Here is a 17,969-nt window from a genome sequence, read left to right as displayed (position 1 = left end):
GGCAACTTTTTTAAAGTTTGCATCAGGTAATACTGCAAAGAAGTTAGCTTGAAGATGTGCTCAGCCCAGAGATAAAAACAAGAACTGGCTACACACTAAGTTTCTGGGAACAGGAAATTAAAGTACCTGTTGTTTAAAATCTTGTACAGACACGCTCTCTCAAACCACCACAAAACAGCAACAATTCAGTGATTTTAGAACAGGACAATTTTACGTACAAGTCTGATATGACAACAATTTAATTTAAATAAATAGCCAAGAGTGAAACTTGCTTGGTTTGTTGCCATGAAAAACTGAAGTAAGCTTCTGGCCTCTTTTTGGTCACAAAAGGCAGTTTACTCCAGTGTCTTCCTGGGTAGCATTCTTACCAAGCATTCCCTTCCTCAATACCTTCTCCCACTTTTTCTTTGTCTAAAATAATAGTTGCAAAATGAAATACTGCAAGGGTTTTCAAATGTGATTACTGTACAAATACAGATTTTGATACACAAATGGTCTAATGGATCATTTTCTCTCATGTGCAGTCACCGTAATATCCGTGGGGCACCTATAGCACTTACTGCATAGGAAAGTAATATTAGGAAAGTATTAATTTTGTTTATTTCTTTTAATGCAATTTAGTAAATGAAAACAAGGCAGATCAGCATCATGAGAACAATGCAGCCTCCATGGATTACAATTTAAGAACTGATGTATATTGTATTTAACTTTGGGGATGGGTTATTGTCACAGATCTGATTGAGCGCTCCCTGCTGGCGACTCACCAGGTTGCTGTGAAGGGACCCAACTGCTGAATCCTCAGGTGTTTTTAACTCTGTTAAGACTCCTGGTAGCTTTACAATTGTTATCATAGAGAGCTCCTGTGTCAATGTATATCAAGCTATGCACTGGAGCAGAAAGAAAGATTCCGGATGGGCCCAATGGCCTCTGACCCCAGCCCGCAGAATACCCTGGAGTAGTAAGGAAATGGAGGCAGTGAAATGCATGTAGAGTTTGCTTGTGTATAGTTCTGTGCATTCCTCATGTGCTTAGGTAACAAGCAATAATGTGGTATAATTCTGTGCAAAGCATCTCTGTGCTATATTCTCCACTTACAATGTGGCCCCTTGAAGAAGGAAACTAGAAAGCTCACTCTTTTGGGTGGAGTTCTGGGAGAGGCTTTGTTTAGGGGAGTCCAGGAGTCACCAGGGTTTCAGGAACTGGGCAGAGGGACCATGTGGTCACAGCTCTGAGGATGAGGTAATAGAGGATCCAGACCACAAGACAGGGGCAGTGACTGGACTGGACTCTAGGTAAGATAGATATGTGTGTAAACTGTTGTTTCAGAATCCTCTTTTTCTCTAATGCTTTGTTCCTAGTAGTAAATACTACTTTTGCTTTAAGAAGGGTGTGTAGGTCACTATATGCCACTGATCACAGACTCCTGAAAGGAATGCAGCAGATGACTGAATTCAATTGAACCAGCATGATAATACATGGTGGATATGTGGGGTATCATAGCCTAGGTCCCACTTAAAAGTAGAAGAATTGTGAAATTGGATACGTAAAGACCTGATACCTAAGCTAAGACGATGCACTCAGAGAGGCCAAAGAGGGGACAGAGGTGCAGCTAGCCCCGTAACCATGATGGTCCACATCCTCTCTCCTGTGTCTCTAGGGAAAGCCTCAGTGTACCTACGGCTTAGTCTACAGCTTTGAGCTGCTCCCCGATAGCTGCCAAGTTCTGTGCACTGTAGTTCCTACAGTGATGTTTTCCATGGAAGTCAGCTAGTGATGAGAATTTGTGCTTTCTGGATAAGCTTACCACCCACCACAAGGGGTCACTATCAACTGCAAAAAACCAACACACCCTGCATGTGCCTGATGTTATCTATCACATGACAGCAGACAGGTGGGAAGAAATGCTTCCCTCCAGATTACTTTGTGCCTTTGACAGCACCTTCTTTATAGCCAGAAACGCATCTGGCATTGTATTGCAAGTTATTGACATGTAGGGGGTGGGAGGAATCAGAAATAGCAGAGCACAGAATTCTTTGAGGGGAGTCAACAAACATGCAGACAAAGAGAATCCTGTGGATATAGTGTACTTTGACTTTTAGAAAGCCTTTGACAAGATCCCACACCAAAGGCTCTTAAGCAAACTAAGCAGTCATGGGATAAGATGGAAGCTCCTCTCATGGATCAGTGACTGGTTAAAAGACAGGGGAAAAAGGGAGGAATAAATGGTCAGTTTTCTGAATGGAGAGAAGTAAATAGTGGTGTCTCTCAAGGATCTGTACTGGGACCAGTGCTGTTCAACATATTCATGAATGATCTGGAAAAAGGGGTAAATTGGGAGGTGGCAAAGTTTGCAGGTGATAAAAAAATTACTCAAGAGAGCTAAGTCCAAAGCAGACGGCAAAGAGTTACAAAGGGCTCTCATAAAACTGGGTGACTGGGCAACAAAATGTCATATGAAATTCAATGTTGATAATTGCAAAGCAATGCATATTGGAAAATATAATCCCAACTAAATATACAAAATGATGGGGTCTAAATTAACTGTTACCGCTCAAGAAAGAGATCTTGGAGTTATTGTGGATAGTTCCCGGAAAACCATCTACTCAATGTGCAGCAGCAGTCAAAAAAACTAACAAGATGTTAGGAAACATTAGGAAAGGGATAGGCAATAAGTAGTAAATATCATGCCACTGTATAAATCCATGGTATGCCCATACCTTGAATACTGCAGGCAGTTCTGGTTGCCCCATCTCAAAAAACACATATTAGAAATAGAAAAGGTACAGAGAAGGACAACAAAAATGATTAAGGATGTGGAACACCTTCCATATGAGAGATTAAAAAGGACTTTTCAGCTTGGAAAAGAGATGACTAAGAAGGGCTCTGATAGAGGTCTATGAATGGGGTGGAGAAAGCAAATAAGGAAGTTGTGGAAGTGTATAAAGGGAATTTGGATGTAGACATCTGAGTTTTCAAATCAGAATAGAGCAAGAGTCAGGCTAACTCTAACTATGCGAGACTTCAAGGCAGGGCCTGAGCGAGTGGGAAAAACTGTAAGAGATGCTGTTTTGACCTTGTGTTAGATAAGCCTGGAACACAGACTATAGCAAGAACTAGTAGAGAAAAGTAAAATATCAGGAAGGAATATATATGAACCAGACGCGGTTGTTGATCATTATTGTATGTAACAAAAGGTATAAATGCTTGCCCTAATTGTTTATCTGGCAGAGACCTGCCTAGGAAGGGGGAATCCCTGTCCATGCGCACTCTCCCCCTTGCAATTGCTTGAGAATAAACTGTTCCTGGCAAGTTGCAAACAACCTAAGAGTGAGGACTGTGTTTTCCTTCCACAAAGTGTTATTTACCCATTCACATAACAAAAGAACCAGTGGTCAGCCTATTAAATTAACAGGCACCACTTTTAAAGTAATATAAGGAAGTACTGCTTCACACAAAGCACAGTCAACCTGTGGAACTTGTCAGCAGGGGATTTTGTGAAGACCAAAAGTATAACTGGGTTAAAAAATTAGATATATTAATGGAGGATAGGTCCATCAATGGTTATTAGCCAAGATGGGCAAGGAGACAACCCCATGCACTGATTGTCCCTAGCCTCTGCCTAGTTGGCCCAGCCAGGGGATGGATCACTTGAGAATAGCCCTGTTCTGCTCATTCCCTCTGAAGCACCTGGCATTAGCCACTGTCAGAAGACAGGATACTCGGCTAGATGGTCTGTTGGACTAACCCAGCATGGCCACCCTTATGTCCTAGAGGTTCACATGGAAGCTTAGGGGCTGCGGTCCCACCTCTGCGCCCTGTAAACCCACGTTTAATAGGGATCAGACTGTAAGTTGGTCGCCTCCACACATAGCGGTGACCTGTGCACCCTGTGTCCCCACGGCGCTCGCTGCAGCGCACAGAGAACTGGAGCACTGCTAGGGCAGAGACCCAGTCGTCAGCCGCGCCCGCTCCGCCACCCTTAACCCAGGCCCCGCTCACACCTTTGCTCGGCAGTCTCAGCCCCCGCTCAGGAAGCAGAGTCCTGGCCCGGTCCCTGGTGCCATTCCCTCTCCCTGGGTACCCCCATCTCCCTTCCCCGCGGCTGGGGGACTCTCCTCGGCCGGGGCGCCATCCCCTCACCTTCAGGTTAGCCCGGAGGCCGGCAGCCTTGGCCACCTGCTGTAGCTCGCTGTATTTGAGCGACTCCAGCTGCGACAGCGAGGGCGGCTCCATGGCGGCAGGACTATAGCAACGACCGGTCTGTGAGCGCGGCCCGCGGTAACCGCCGCGCCCGTGCTTCGAATCTCGCGCTCAACTGACGCTAAACTAATTAGTCCCACCCCCCACCATTCGAACTCACCCTTCGCGCCCTGTAATTGGCTGAGCCACTTACCAGCAGATGGACTGTGAGACACAGCGACAACCAATGGCATCCTGGGGAACGGGATTTGTTTTGTTTAAACACGATTGGCACATGTAAACAGTCTATCAAATTAAAGCCCCGCCCTATCTCAAAGTATCATTATCTGATTGGGAAGGAGAATGATTGGCATCCCCGCTCATCCAATGGCCGGAGGAAATTATTTCCCTGTTGCGAGCACCCGGTGAAGTGATTGCTTGTATTCCGCCCAATCGGAGCGCAGAGCTATAGGTTGTACTCCAATTGGAATAGCGAGGGGGCGGGCGTTGGGTTCGAATCCGGGCGGGAGCGGGAGGTCAGGCACCGCGAGAGCAGAAGATGGCCGTGCGGAGGTGCATCCAGCAGTTGTTCCAGGAGCCTCAGCTTGACGGCGCCATCACCTTCGAGCGGCCGGGCCCTGTTCTGCGGAGCTGGGGCCGCCCCCTGCGGGAGGACGCGGGCACGCCGCGCGGCGCGGGGCCCCAGCGGGAGCCCAACAGCCCGGGTGGCGGGAGGCTGCTGCGCCGAGGGCTCCGGCTGGAGGAGTGCGCCCTCTTCCACTGCCGGGGCTGCCGCGCCGTGCTGGGCGACTCGCTGCACCTCTGCGCCCAAGAGGACCGTTGCCTGCGGGTCCTCGCCTGCTTCAGTGAGTCCCCGGAGCGCCAGACTCTGTGCCTGAGCTGCGACTGGACGGAGCCTGGGCCTGGATTCACCAGCGCTCCCTTGGCCTGGTTGCCTGTGGGCGCCCCGGGTCAGCCCCGGGGGCTGGACTGGGCAGGGCAGGGCTACCTGGCACGGGCGCTGACGTGAGCCTGCGGGGAGGGATGCGGCTGCTGCGGTTGTGGTCCTCAGTGATCTAACTGCGGGCCTAGCATCCCCTCCGTGGAGAGCAGCGTAACCAGGGGGTTATCCCTGCCCGAGTGAGCGGGTCTTGCAGCGCCTTGTTTTCTATGGGCCACCAGATGGCCCTAATGCGTGCTCGGAAAGCACGAAATGTTGGGAGACTTCATAAAACGTGGCATCAGTTTTGGTTCTGCTCTGAAGTGACATTAAGACAGTAACTCCCTCTCAGCTCTACTCAGTTTGCAAGGGAAACAGCAGTCCTGTAAACTCATTCGGGACCTATGTGGCTGTAAAGCTGCTCCCTTCCCCTCACGTTGCCACTGCCCAGCGACTGTTAATTTCATTCCCACTGAGATCGGCCCCACTGTCTGCCAGCTGTGAGCTGTCCCTTCCCTTTTCCTCGTGCTCCATTACAGGATACTCCCACTAAAGTGGAATTTGCATGCGTCTTTAAATAGACCCGTTTTTGTGCTAGTGGCTGGCACCAGCAAAAAGTCAGTATTCTATTATGCTTGCACAAATTAAAAATTACAAAACATATTTGAATCTGGGATTCAGTCACATAGTCTGAATAACAGCATTGGAGGATTTTAATTTTCTATGAATGCAAACATTTAAGTCAACACAAATGTTAAAAAAAAATCTACTAGGATTAAAATGTGTTTTCTGTTAAAATAAATATAGAACAAAAATGAATCCTTCCAAGCCTAAAGATAGAAAGTTCACAACCTTAGTGTTGGGGACAAATAAAAATATTGGTGAATGATCAGTGGCGTATGACTATCTATGGGTTTATCTTCTCAGAAGTCACAAATGATGTTGTTTTGGACGATTCTTTAATGGTCGGTATTGAAGGACCCCTTCTAGGATGGTAGGTATCTCAGATGTTGCTTTTTTGCTTTTGGTATTAGTTCTCAATTTGAGATGTTCACAAAGCAGAGCAGAAAGGCATTAATGTGTTGCTTCTGAATTTTAGAAATGTTTGTGCTAGAAGAAAATAAGTTTCTAAAATCCCTCCAGCTCCCTCTTAGAGGTGTCTCATAGAATTGACAAATAATCTAGTTTGGTTTTGGACCTGTCCACTGCTTTTTCAACTGAGAGAGCCTTTGTAAATCGATAGCCTATATTCACCCCCACCCCCAATAAAACTAAGCTTTTGCCCTATTTACCCTTGAGATGGAAGGGGAGGGGGGATCATTTGAGAAAATCAAAAAAGGATGCAATATCTATCCAAAAACAATAACGGGTTATATATCTAAGATGGAAAGTCTTTTTATATTCTTTAATAGTGAAAGTGAATAAGTGTTTAATTCATTACCAGCAAAAATCAGTAGAAGTTGGTTCACCTAGATATGATGATGCTTTTTCTTTACCTATTATGGGGTGAATCTAATGGGAGGGAAATAATTTGAGTTCATCAAAACTCCGCAGAAAGGGAAGTGGCTAGAGGAGAGTATCTTTGTCAAGCATGGTTTACAGTGTTTTTATTAGACTTCACAGAAGAAAATAAGAAACTGAGTTTTAATCAGGGGTTGCTACTTTCAAAGTTGAGTAGCTGCAGTTGCTTGAGCTGCCCTCAAATTTGAGGAGGCAGCCCTGTATCTGTATTGTGCTTGATTCATATTTGGAAGGTTTGTCACAATTATATGGGTTAGAAACTTTTTAAAGCCAAGTTTGTATTCTGCGGAAGGTGATGGCACTTACTTTCTGCTCCCCATGGGGAAGTGAATTTTTCATAGGCATCTTACATAGCTTGTAATTCTTACCTGTTAAGTTAGGTACTGTATTCGTGTATCCCAAACCACTCTTAGGGCCGTTTTTAGCTTTTCTACTCTAGTGGGGTAGGAGGGACAGGACAAAAAGGAAAACTTAATGGTGTATAGCTAATGAGTTGATGATGTTATGGTTTCACATACCTCAGTTTCCTCTGTGCATCATTGTATTTTTTTTGTTTTCATTTTTAAGTCTGCCTGAAATAATTTTCACTTTAAAATTCATAGATGTGTTTCAGTAGCAGCAGGGTATCCTGAACTGACCTTTTAAGTTAGATTTCAGTTTCCATATTTTAACCTCAGCTTCTGGGGTTTTCCAAACTTTTGAGTGGGTAACAGTCTTTGTATTAAAGGCAATCTTGTAGACAGCCTAGCCCACTACTTTGTCACAGAGGTTATGGGACTCCTATTATAGTGCTTGCTTATATGGAGAAGTAATACTACATTTATTGTTATGTGCTGATGGCACCAGTAAGCAGTGTTTGGACTACAGTTTGGAAACTTCTGCTCTACTGAAACCTTTTTTCTCTCTCCCTCTCTCTCTCTTTCAGTGCTTACTATGCATTGTACTGTCATTCGTGTGGATTAATGGTGGGCTTCAGCCTCTATTCTGCCTTTGCTGCCCTGGTTCATCTGCGAGGCCTCTTTTGTCTTTTCAAGGACAACATCCTCTGGTTAGTACACACCAATATGATGGAGAATGATGAGTTAGAAATTAAGTCCAGAGCAGAACTCTTCATGGGAAGGGAAGAATACCAGTATAAGGAATAATATTTTGATCTGTATAAATCAAGAATAGCAAATGCAGGTTGGTGATATTTTCTGCTGCCAGTGAGAACTGATAATATCAAAGTAAACCCTGAACTGCTTGTTCGTAGTTTCTCTTTCTGGTAGTAAATGCAGATCAATCAAAACCTGTGTGAATTCTAGTAATAAAAATGCTTCCTGTGGAAGTCCTTACTTTGTCCATAAATAGCAAAATCCTCAGCTACCAGTCTACTCTACATTTTTTTTAATGTAGTGCTGAGACGCTTATAAGAAGGTACATTAAACTTGTCTTCTACAAATATTCCAATATCATTACAAGCCTTTTTGTTCAGAATGGCACTGGCTAAGTTTTATAATGTATTGATTAATGTACGTTATATTACTCTGTCTTATACCACCATTAGAATGTAGCCACTGTTGTGCAACCTCTACCTCCAGCATCTATGTAAATTCTTAACTTGGAGAAATTATTTTGCCCTTGCTTCCTATTGCAAGGGTAATAGAAGTAGAGAGAATGCAACTTTCCAAATTAATACATCTCCGCTAATACATCTGTACTGCTTGAAGACTATTTCTAGCCAGCTTAGTCATAAACACTGTTTTGTTCCTCACAATACAGAAATACACCTCTACCCTGATATATCGGGTCGCGTTCTAACACAAATTCGGATATAACACGGTAAAGCAGTGGGGAGCCCGAGGCCCTTTAAAGCGCCACCCGAGCCCTGCTGCTTTACCGCATTATATTCGAATTCGTGTGGAGCCCTTAAATCACCGCCCAAGCCCCATTGCAAGAGCTCTGGCAGTGATTTAAAGGGACCAGGGCTTTAAGCTGGAGCACCGGGCCCTTTAAATCCCTGCCGGGGCTCTGGCAGCCAGGCTCGGGCAGGGATTTAAAGGGCCTGGGGGTCCCCACAGCGTCTGGAGCCCCGGGCCCTTTAAATCACCACCAGGGAAGCCGGTCCAGTCCGGTACACGTACCAGACCAAACCCAATATAACACAGTCTCACATATAAGGCGGTGAGATTTTTTTGGCTCCTGAGGACCGCGTTATATCAGGTAGAGGTGTATATCACAATTGTATATCACTTAACTAGAATTGAGTCAAACTTACTAATTGTTAGAATAGCGTGCTGGTTGTCAAGTAAAAGTGATCTTTTTAGACTGAGGGTCGATCTGTGGCAGCTATAAATTGTAGTTGGTGAATGAGAGATCAAACAATTGAGGAAAATGAAAGCTTTATTCTATTTTAAAATTTATTTATTACATTGACTATTTTTGGTCATAGTTTGGCACCTGCATTAGTTTCTGCATAAACTACCTTTTTATACAATGAATGTTTCTCTGGTTTTTATTACTATTCTCTCTTTTTTGACTTTTGTTTTTCAGTTATCGCTTAAAAACTAAAGCCATGATAGAGGCCTCTGAGATGAACTTTCCTGCTTTGAGCCTAAAGGAACACCTGGGAAAAGTAAAGTTGCTTTGTGATTTTGTGTTTAAAACGGGTGAAATGCAAATTTCATACAAATTAAGTTTTCAGCACCACCGCAAATACACTAAACTATTAGAACAGTCATGCTTAATAATCCCATGAACAAATGGATGTGCATGTTCTTTTGGCACAGGACAGCAATGTATCTTTAAAGGGGATTAAAGGAACACAAGCAGGTTTAATTTAACCTATAGTTCTTGTCTGTGTCAACATCCTGTTATTGAAATTCGTTTTTCTTCAATTTATTCTTCACCACTGACATTTACCTTCTGCATCAAACTTAGGATGGACAACAATTAGTCAGTCTTATCTAATTGACTTCTATGTTCTCATATATTACAACGTTTGGGCTGTGCTAAATGTAGAAGAATGCTGCTACTCTAAAATTTGATTCTACTGTCTTTCAGTTTCATGGGGATACTTCTATTTAAATCCTGTAACTGCTTTTACGGTACCTATATTTTAGGCCTATATTAGTTTGAATATCACATTTTCTTCAACATTTATTCTTAAGTTGTAAACCACTTCTGCTTTTGTTTTTGTCTTTGTTTTCTGGTCTGAATATGAAATTGGGCCTGATATGTTTTCTGAAGACTTCTCTCCTCCTACAAGTCCTCTTCAGGCCTTTCTGGGTACATTTACACAGCAACTAGATACCCCTGCAGCTGGCCCCGGGCCAGTCAACTTGGGTTTGGACTGCAGGGCTGTTTCATTGCTGTGTAGACTTCCAGGCTTGGGCTGGAGTCTGAGCTCGAGGACCATGCGAGGTGTGAGGGTCCCACAGCTCAGGCTGCAGCCTGAGCCTGGAAGTCTACACAACAGTGAAACAGCCTCATAGCCTGAGCCCCATGAGCCAGAGTTGGTTGGCCTGGTCCAGATGCAGGTGTCTAGTTGCTGTGGTAGCATTTGATCAGAAGTGCAAACAATGTTTTTGAAAGGTTTGCTTACAAGGGATGTTGCTAGAATGATCATAGGATTGAGCTCTTTATGGAATGTTTGTCATTCATAAAATAATGATGTGTGCAGGACTCTGTTTACAGTGGTAACCTGATGGTATCTCAGGTTGTCCTTCAAATAATTGTCCACACAGATTCCGTTGGGGGGCATTCACTTGTGCGAGATCAGACACTGCTATTAAAAAGAATCCTTTATGACTGCACCTATATCCTGGATGTCTTATTGCCCTCTGTAGTTGGGGACAAAAAGGGTGGAGAAGTCTCAACCATCACTCAGTTCCTTCTTACCACCTGTGGCTGCAAGATAGAACCTCTTTTTAGTGTCTGCATCCTATGTGGCTTTAGCTTTAGTATTTCAATAGTTACTACTTATTCTGTAGGTTACTTTTACCCACTGGTTTTATTTAAAAAAAACAAAAACAAAACCCGTATAATACCTTAAAATGCCTGACATCAAATCACCAGGGTTCAAAATGTGTCCCTCTTGTGATGCAGCAATGCCCTTTATTAATGGATATTTCTAGGTGTCTAATTTGCCTAGAAGGGGGATACGTCTCAGAGTGCTGCTCTGTATTCCACTCTTTTTCTAAATGCGCTTCAGCAGACGAGGGAGGCAAGGCTTAAGCTCTTCCTCCTGGAAAAGTTGATGTAAGCCTCATTGGATCGGCAGACCCCTGGCATAACTTCACCAGTTAGGTCAGTCACAGGCCTCCAGAGGTCCAGTGAGCCAAGACACCACTCTGAGCTCCTGAGCCACCTTTTAAGTTCTGTTCGTCCACTACATTCACATCTGCTTCCAAAATGGTGCTTCAAGGAGAGCCGCTCCTGGGATCAGGGCAGGTACCACCCCCTTTCCAAGCAGGAGACAGAGATCCTTTCCTAAGACTACTTCTATTAAAAGCTTGAAATCAGAGTCCTGCTTCAGTACCTCCATATTGAAATCAGAATGATGGTTCCTTTTCAGCATAAGGACCTGTCAGCACTGAGTGCCCTATATGCAGTACTGGCCTCTTCAGTACAACTTCATTGCTGGTCCTAAAACAAGGTCTCTTGGTGCTGTGGGGTCACCTCTTACTGAGAAACTTGGAAAGGTGATCACCAAATCCTCAACTTCTCACCCAAAGGTTCACTCCTTTTTGTCTTACTCAATGGAATACACCAGGACTCTTCCTCTGAGCATCCCCTTCGACCCCCTGTGGGTAGCACAGTGGGAATTGGGCTGGGAGTCTGGGGATTAATCTCTGAAGGGTGTCAGGAAGTCATTGGGGTCCTGCAGTGAGCACTCCATTGGTATCCACCCATGTGCTATCCGTCCCACTGCTCTTACCAGGTCTGGCCATATTTGTCTCCTTCAACTGGGAAACCATATTCTGGGAAGTCCAAATCCTTCACAGTCTACAATGCCAGAGCTTTATCACCAAAGAAACAATTCCAACCTGCACAAGTACCTATCCTAGCCACAATTCATGAAAGTTGAGGAAGACTATAATGGAGACAATCATGCTCCTGAACAACCACTTTATGCCGTATCCTGAACAACCACTTTATGCCATATCCTTGTGCTCCTCCAGATGAAGCAATTAATCCTCTATCTGTTGCCTCACTGGATGAGCTAAAAGTCTTCCAAGACCTGATGAGATGAATGGTGGAGATGCTGAATACCATGATATCCTGCAAACTTCATCTTCAAGGAGATGGGTTAAAATAAGTGCTGGACTGCTTGATCCAGCCAAGATAATTTGGCATACACATGCCTCAGTTCCACTTACCTGGTACCCTCCTATCAGTTTTCTTGGAGGTATCAGCCACGAGATTTGAATATTATCATCATCCTACTTTAGGCACTCTGATGGTATAGGCATTTCAAGTAAATCTAAACATCAAGGCCAGCTGAAATCTACCCCTCAAGAGACGGACCCCAAAAAACGATCTCTGGTAGAAAAGTCTACTTGTTGAGCCTCCAGATGAGAATAGCAAATTACCAGGTGCAACTCAAAATATGATTCTTTGATTTGGGATCGGCTTTCCAACATTCTCAATAAATTCTTGAAGGAGACCCAAGATAATTCAAAATCTCTAATGGCAGAAGATCAGCTTATAGGCAGCCTCGTATTTTAAACAGCACTAGATATATCTGATACGGCAGCAAGAACTATGCCCACTGCTGTTACAATAAGAAGGTCCTCTTCGCTGTAAGCATCTGGGATCCTGAGGGAAGTCCAAGTTACCACTAAGGACCTCCCATTTGAGGGAAACTAGCTATTTAACAGTGGCACAGATGAGCACTTCCCACTCAGAAAGACTTGTGAGTGATCCTGCAATCCTGGGGACTGGAACATACAGCCTCAAAGAGAGAGCAACAGAAGCATCAGCTGTTCTATGGTCATTTGTCTATCACAATATTATTCTCAGACTTTCAGCGCCCCCAAGAAAGAGGCAGAGACTTCACCTGGGCAAACCGCTGCCTCTTCTTCAGCTGCCTCACAGTCTAGGGCATCAAACAGGAATCAAATTGGCAACAATGTCAAGGGGCTGCCTGGACCACCTTCAGATCCTTCTTTTTTTCACCCCTGCCTGGCAACTGCCTTACTTCCAAGAAGCCTGGGTTAGAATAACCTCAGACTGATTGGTCCTTGAGATAATCATCAATGGGTATCACTTCCAATTTTAAACTGGTCCAATGTCCTCCTAGTTTCTCTTCAGGAACCCTTCCCATGCGGGAGTCTACCTCCTGCTTCAACGAGCTTCTCATATGACTGGGAGCAGTGGAGGAAATGCCCCCAGATTTCTGTGGTAAAAGCCTTTATTCCCATTGGGGTTAGGAAGTGAAGAAGAGGATGGGTCTCTATTTCCCTGTCTTTGATGTTTTAATGCTTTCATCTATCATTTCATGTTCCACATGCTTGCCCTAGATTCTGTAATACCCTCTTTGGATCCAATGGTCTGTAGTTCTCAACTTCAGGATGCCTATTTTCACACTTAGATTTATTCAGCTCACAGAAAGTAGCTGAGATTCATAGGAGCATCTTATTAACAATACACGGTTTCTACCCTTTGGCCTTTCCACCGCCCCATGAGTCTTCAAAGTTCTTACTATGGTGGCAGCTCATCTGAGAAGGCAAACAATCCAGGTATACCTCTACTTAAACTGGCTTATTTGAGGGAAATCCCTATAGTAAGTGATCAGCTCTTTTCATGTGTCTTTTAAATCTTCATCTTGCTGGGCCTCAAGGTCAGAGACAAATCCACACTAGCACCAACTCAAAGGATAGAGTTCATCATGGAAGTGATTTAGATTTCACACTTGTAGGAGCATACCTCCCTCAGCAGAGATTCCAAACTGTGACAGATATCAGACAGCTCCAAGCACATGAGTGAGGACCTGTCTACTTTGTATACTGTGTTGTAATTGAAATGTAGAAAAAACATCCAAAAATATTTAATAAATTTCAGTTGGTATTCTGTTGTTTAACAGTGTAATTAAAATTGTGATTAATCACAATTTTTTTGAGTTAATCGCATGAGTTAACTGCGATTAATCAACAGCCCTATTATTTACCTTACAGTAACACAGCAGATTCCATGCCTTGCCCTCCTTTCCTGCTAATTCAGAGTCCTGTTATAGGATTCTTATTAGTGAAGGGTGGTTGAGGCTGCTCTCCCCTTTATGCCCTCTGCTGTAGGGGCGAGAGGGCACTCAAGGTGTAGGCACAGCTACAAAAAACACCGCTGTTAAAAATAATTTGATCTTTGGCACAGGCGCACCAACAGTGGAATCTGGACAACACGTCTCAAAGAACCACAGTTACTGTAGGGCAGTGGTCCCCAACCTTTTCGGCTGGTGGGTGCCAGCCGAAGGACCACTGCGCCGATGGAGCACCCGCCGAAATGCCGCCGGTGACGCCTCTCGATGACGCCGCTTGCCGTTGACAAGCGACGTCATCGAGAGGCGTCCCTGCCGAAATTCAGGAGCGACGCCTCTCGATGACGTCACTTGTCGACGGCAAGCGGCATCAGCGAGAGGCGTCCCCACCGAAATGCCGGCAGGTGCTCTCCCAGGGACCAGGACGCGGGTGCATTAAGATGCCCCCGCGGGTGCCATGGCATCCGCGGGCACCGCGTTGGGGACCACTGCTGTAGGGTATATAAACTTCTTTACCTACCCTTAATTTTTTTTTTTCTTCTAGCTGAAAGAACAACTTGTGGGGGTCCATGTGCGCCTAGAGTTACTGATTAAGAAGCTGGAAGAACTGAACCAACAGATCACCATGGCTGACAAGCAGGGCTATGCATCAAGGACAGTTGGCCTAAAGCTAGGGTTTTCAGGAATCAAGTCAAGCAATTAATATGCCATCACAGAATATGGAGCCATTTGTGTATCATTGCAGGTTTCTTCACTGAGGTGAACAAAGTGGTTTGAAATCACAACCACCCTGAAAAATGTCAGAGAACGCTAATTTGCCACTTTGTTTTATGTGTGAAAAGCTTTTGCTGAAATATAGCTCAGACTGGTGAAGTGGACTGGATTTTTGAGGAGCAATAAACTGTTTCCTCCTTCTGAGACTTCAAAACAAATAACTCATCCTTGCAGCACTTCCACTCTTGGAGGTGTAATACAGCTTCTACTGTGGTTCTTCCTGAGCAATATATGATTTTAAAACCAGCTGTTGGAAACTAAGATTTTAAGTTCCTGAGAGTGATTCAAAATATGCTACCAGGTGATGTTATTCAAGATCAACCATTATACAATGTTCTTACTGGGGGCTGAAACCCTGGTATCATCTCTTCATGTAGAGGAAATGTTCACAGGAGCTAGGCCTTGCTCCAGATGTCTTCCTGTTGAGTCTTGAATGGGTTCTTTCTCTTGTGAATTTTTTTTTTATTTATTTAGTATGTGTGAGAGAGAGAGTGAGAGGGCTCTTCTTCCTCCCTGGCTGTGGGGGTAGAAGCTTCTCTCTATACCTGGGAAGATGAAATGAGCTTCCCTTTTCACTCCCCCTCCACAGAAGGCATACTTATGTTTTAAAGCCTCCAATATGTTGGGAAATTATGCCTGAAATTTTGTATCAGGCATAGAGGGGAGAGTACTTACATGCTCATTTTAATTCCATTGATAAGTGATCCCCCCCCCCCCCCATGCCCTGAGCAAAAGACTACAATCAGTATTGGTTCTGGCCTGAGTTGCTGATCTCAGCAACCCTAGTACCTCATGCTTTTTCAGTTAGTGGTTTGTTTGATTTTTCTCAAATCTGAGCTATGTAGGGAAAATGCAAACTTCTAAATGAGAGAAGGGAGTCTGGGACTGCTGGAAAATAGCCCACTCTATGATACTAGAATGGTCTGGATCAGCAGCTATCACATAATAAATCATGTGGAGCTTTTTGGTTAATGATCATAGGAAGTCTTTTGAAGTATCCATTCTGGTTATGCCAAATACTTGGCAATAACCTAGAATAGCAACACCTGTGTTTTGAGGTACTCAGACTGAAATAGGAGAACTTAATATCTCCTAAACTAGTGCTAAATTCAAATCTTGTAAATTACTTACTGCATTTTTAAGCTGTATAATTGTGTATGCTCCACAACCATCACAAGTGCTGATACTCCAATATATCATAGCACTTTTCAATAGTAAGAGAATTAGTAACTAAAGGTGAAGTCGAAAACTAGGTGTTTGATGTAAACGTGAGATTTTTGTATAAGTATTTTGCATATCAGCCTATTTGTTTGAGACCAGATAGCTGCAGTAATCTCTCTTATTGGACCAACTTCTGCTGGTGGAAGGTACAAGCTTTCAAGCTACACCGAGCTCTTCTTCAGCTCGGTGTAGCTTAAAAGCTTGTACCTTTCACCAGCAGAAGTTCGTCTAATAATTTCCTGACCTACCTTGTCTGTATCCTATCCAGGGACTAACACAGCTACAGTAACACTGCAAACAACCTATTTTGTTCATACTAGCAGATTTTATTTCCTCTTCTATAAGAGCTGTAGTCGGAGCCTCTCAGAACAAATTGTTCTTTTAAATAGCAAATACTTCAGAAGTCCTTATTTTTGTTAAAGGTCCAAAGTTATTATATACTGCTTCACTAGTGTAGGAATAAGGGAATTTCTTGGGTGTTGTTCAAGCAGTGGAGATGACCAAATTCTATTTTAAGGTCTAGGCTATACTACCAGTAATACATAGTTGATCTCCTTTTCATGTGAATAGACTACCCTTGATCTTTGGACAAGAGTATGATCTTAATATTGTAACTTCATTTTTCAGTTATTTGTTCAGCCTCTTACCTGTTGCATTCAGCATTAGTCTTGAAAAAATGCCTAACCGTGGGACCAGTTCTCTCCCCGCTTCTCCATTTCCCCTCTCTCTTTCTCTTGTCCCCTCTGTCTCTGCAGCAACTCCAGTTACCTCCCATGGGCTTTAGTCCTACCTCCTGTCTGCTAAGATTAAATAAATGGTTAATGTTTATAAAAAGTGCCATGTTTCAGAATCAGCACCCTAGTATGGGAGCAGGGGTATTGACACACTCACCCACTGTTTCATTGTTGTTAACTTGGAAGAAAAGCCTCTGTCAGTTACATTTTGTTCATGTATTCAGCACTATCTTTGCCACGGTTAGTGCTAGAATTTTTTTATTTTGGTTTTTTGAAAGCTGAAATTCAGCAGAATCTGATTATATTCTACAGCTCATGTGTAAATCAAACGGGCTTGATCTGATCTCTGGAGGCAGTCTAAATCCCCTTTCTCTTAGGCCAGTGGTTTTTGACCTTTTTTTTTTTTAATTTATTTGCAGACCCCTAAATTTTTAATGGAGGTGGGGACCCCTTTGAAAATCTTAGACATAGTCTGGGGACCCCCAGCAGTCTGCAGATCACAGGTTGAAAACCACTGTCTTAAGCCATGTCTACTCTACAGCTGTAGAGCCATAGATGCTTCCTACATCGACAGAAGGGGGTTTCACTTAGGTGGATTTACTACATACCAAGAGGTGGTAGTTAGGGCAATGGAGGAATTCTTCTGCATGTACACAGGGACTGGGGGGGGGGGGTACGGGAGATCAACCTAACAATAGTGCAAAAATTTTCACTGCCCTAATGTGACTTAGCTCAACCTAGCTAACTTTTCAGTGTAGAGCAGGTTTCAGATACTAGCTCTTTGAGGCAGGGATAATCTGTTTGTTGTCTGTACAGCAGCAAGGGTGATGCTGTCCTGGTCCAGGAGTAGGGCTCCTAGATGCTACAGTTAGTAAAATAGTGCACTGTTGCAATATTTTACTACTTCTTTGAGTGATTACTCATGTGTATTCCCCAGTAGATTTGTGTGCTCATCACGTGCACCAGTGCTGGGAGTTTTTCCCTTAGCAGTACCCGTATGGGGGGAGCACCACTGTGACCCCTGGAGTGGCGCCTCTATATTGTGCTATAAGGGGAGCTGCGCACTCCCCCCACCCTCAGTTCCTTCTTGCCACCAGTGAAGGTAGTCGGAACTTCGTGCTCCAGCCTTGCTGCAGCTTTTTTCTCCAGTTAGTCGTCTGGGATCGGGGCATGCCCCGTGACCCAGGCTTCTCAAGTCATGCAACTCCTGTCGCAGAACTATGCCAAGAAGCAACCTGCACACTCAGTGTCTCCATTGCTTGGGCGAGACCCACATAAGTGAACACTCTAGGATCTGCAGATCATTCAAGCCCCCAACTAAGAAAGAGAGGGATATTAGACTTCGTGCTCTCCTAATGGAATCAGC

The 17,969-nt window shown here is 44.0% G+C and overlaps 2 protein-coding genes across 2 annotated transcripts in view; one reads left to right on the top strand and one right to left on the bottom strand.

Moving 5' to 3' along the window:
- NUSAP1 (nucleolar and spindle associated protein 1) overlaps positions 1–4,323 on the bottom strand; it is a 29,659-nt gene extending 25,336 nt beyond the window's left edge. The window contains exon 1 of the mRNA XM_045016837.1: positions 4,141–4,323. Coding sequence (XP_044872772.1) covers positions 4,141–4,233 — 93 coding nt within the window. The 5' untranslated portion in view covers positions 4,234–4,323. The remainder of the gene's footprint in view (positions 1–4,140) is intronic.
- Positions 4,324–4,690: 367 nt separating this feature from the next.
- OIP5 (Opa interacting protein 5) lies at positions 4,691–17,085 on the top strand. The gene is made up of 5 exons (XM_045016840.1): positions 4,691–5,045; positions 6,047–6,113; positions 7,566–7,688; positions 9,173–9,254; positions 14,419–17,085. Exons 1-5 carry the CDS (start codon positions 4,739–4,741, stop codon positions 14,575–14,577), a joined length of 738 nt encoding a protein of 245 aa, XP_044872775.1. The 5' UTR covers positions 4,691–4,738; the 3' UTR covers positions 14,578–17,085.
- Positions 17,086–17,969: the final 884 nt, after the last annotated feature.

The sequence above is a fragment of the Mauremys mutica genome, chromosome 4, assembly GCF_020497125.1.
Source record: "Mauremys mutica isolate MM-2020 ecotype Southern chromosome 4, ASM2049712v1, whole genome shotgun sequence".
Lineage (NCBI taxonomy): Eukaryota > Metazoa > Chordata > Testudines > Geoemydidae > Mauremys > Mauremys mutica.
Note: the sequence above shows the minus strand (reverse complement) of the source record. Positions and strands in the feature narration are given on the sequence as shown.

Excerpts from the sequence above, each read along its gene's own strand:
- OIP5 (XM_045016840.1), top strand. The coding sequence starts at position 4,739 with ATGGCCGTGCGGAGGTGCATCCAGCAGTTGTTCCAGGAGCCTCAGCTT. Across the intron at positions 5,046-6,046 it reads GCGGGTCCTCGCCTGCTTCA|AAGTCACAAATGATGTTGTT; the intron begins GTGAGTCCCCGG and ends TTATCTTCTCAG. Across the intron at positions 7,689-9,172 it reads TTCAAGGACAACATCCTCTG|TTATCGCTTAAAAACTAAAG; the intron begins GTTAGTACACAC and ends TTTGTTTTTCAG.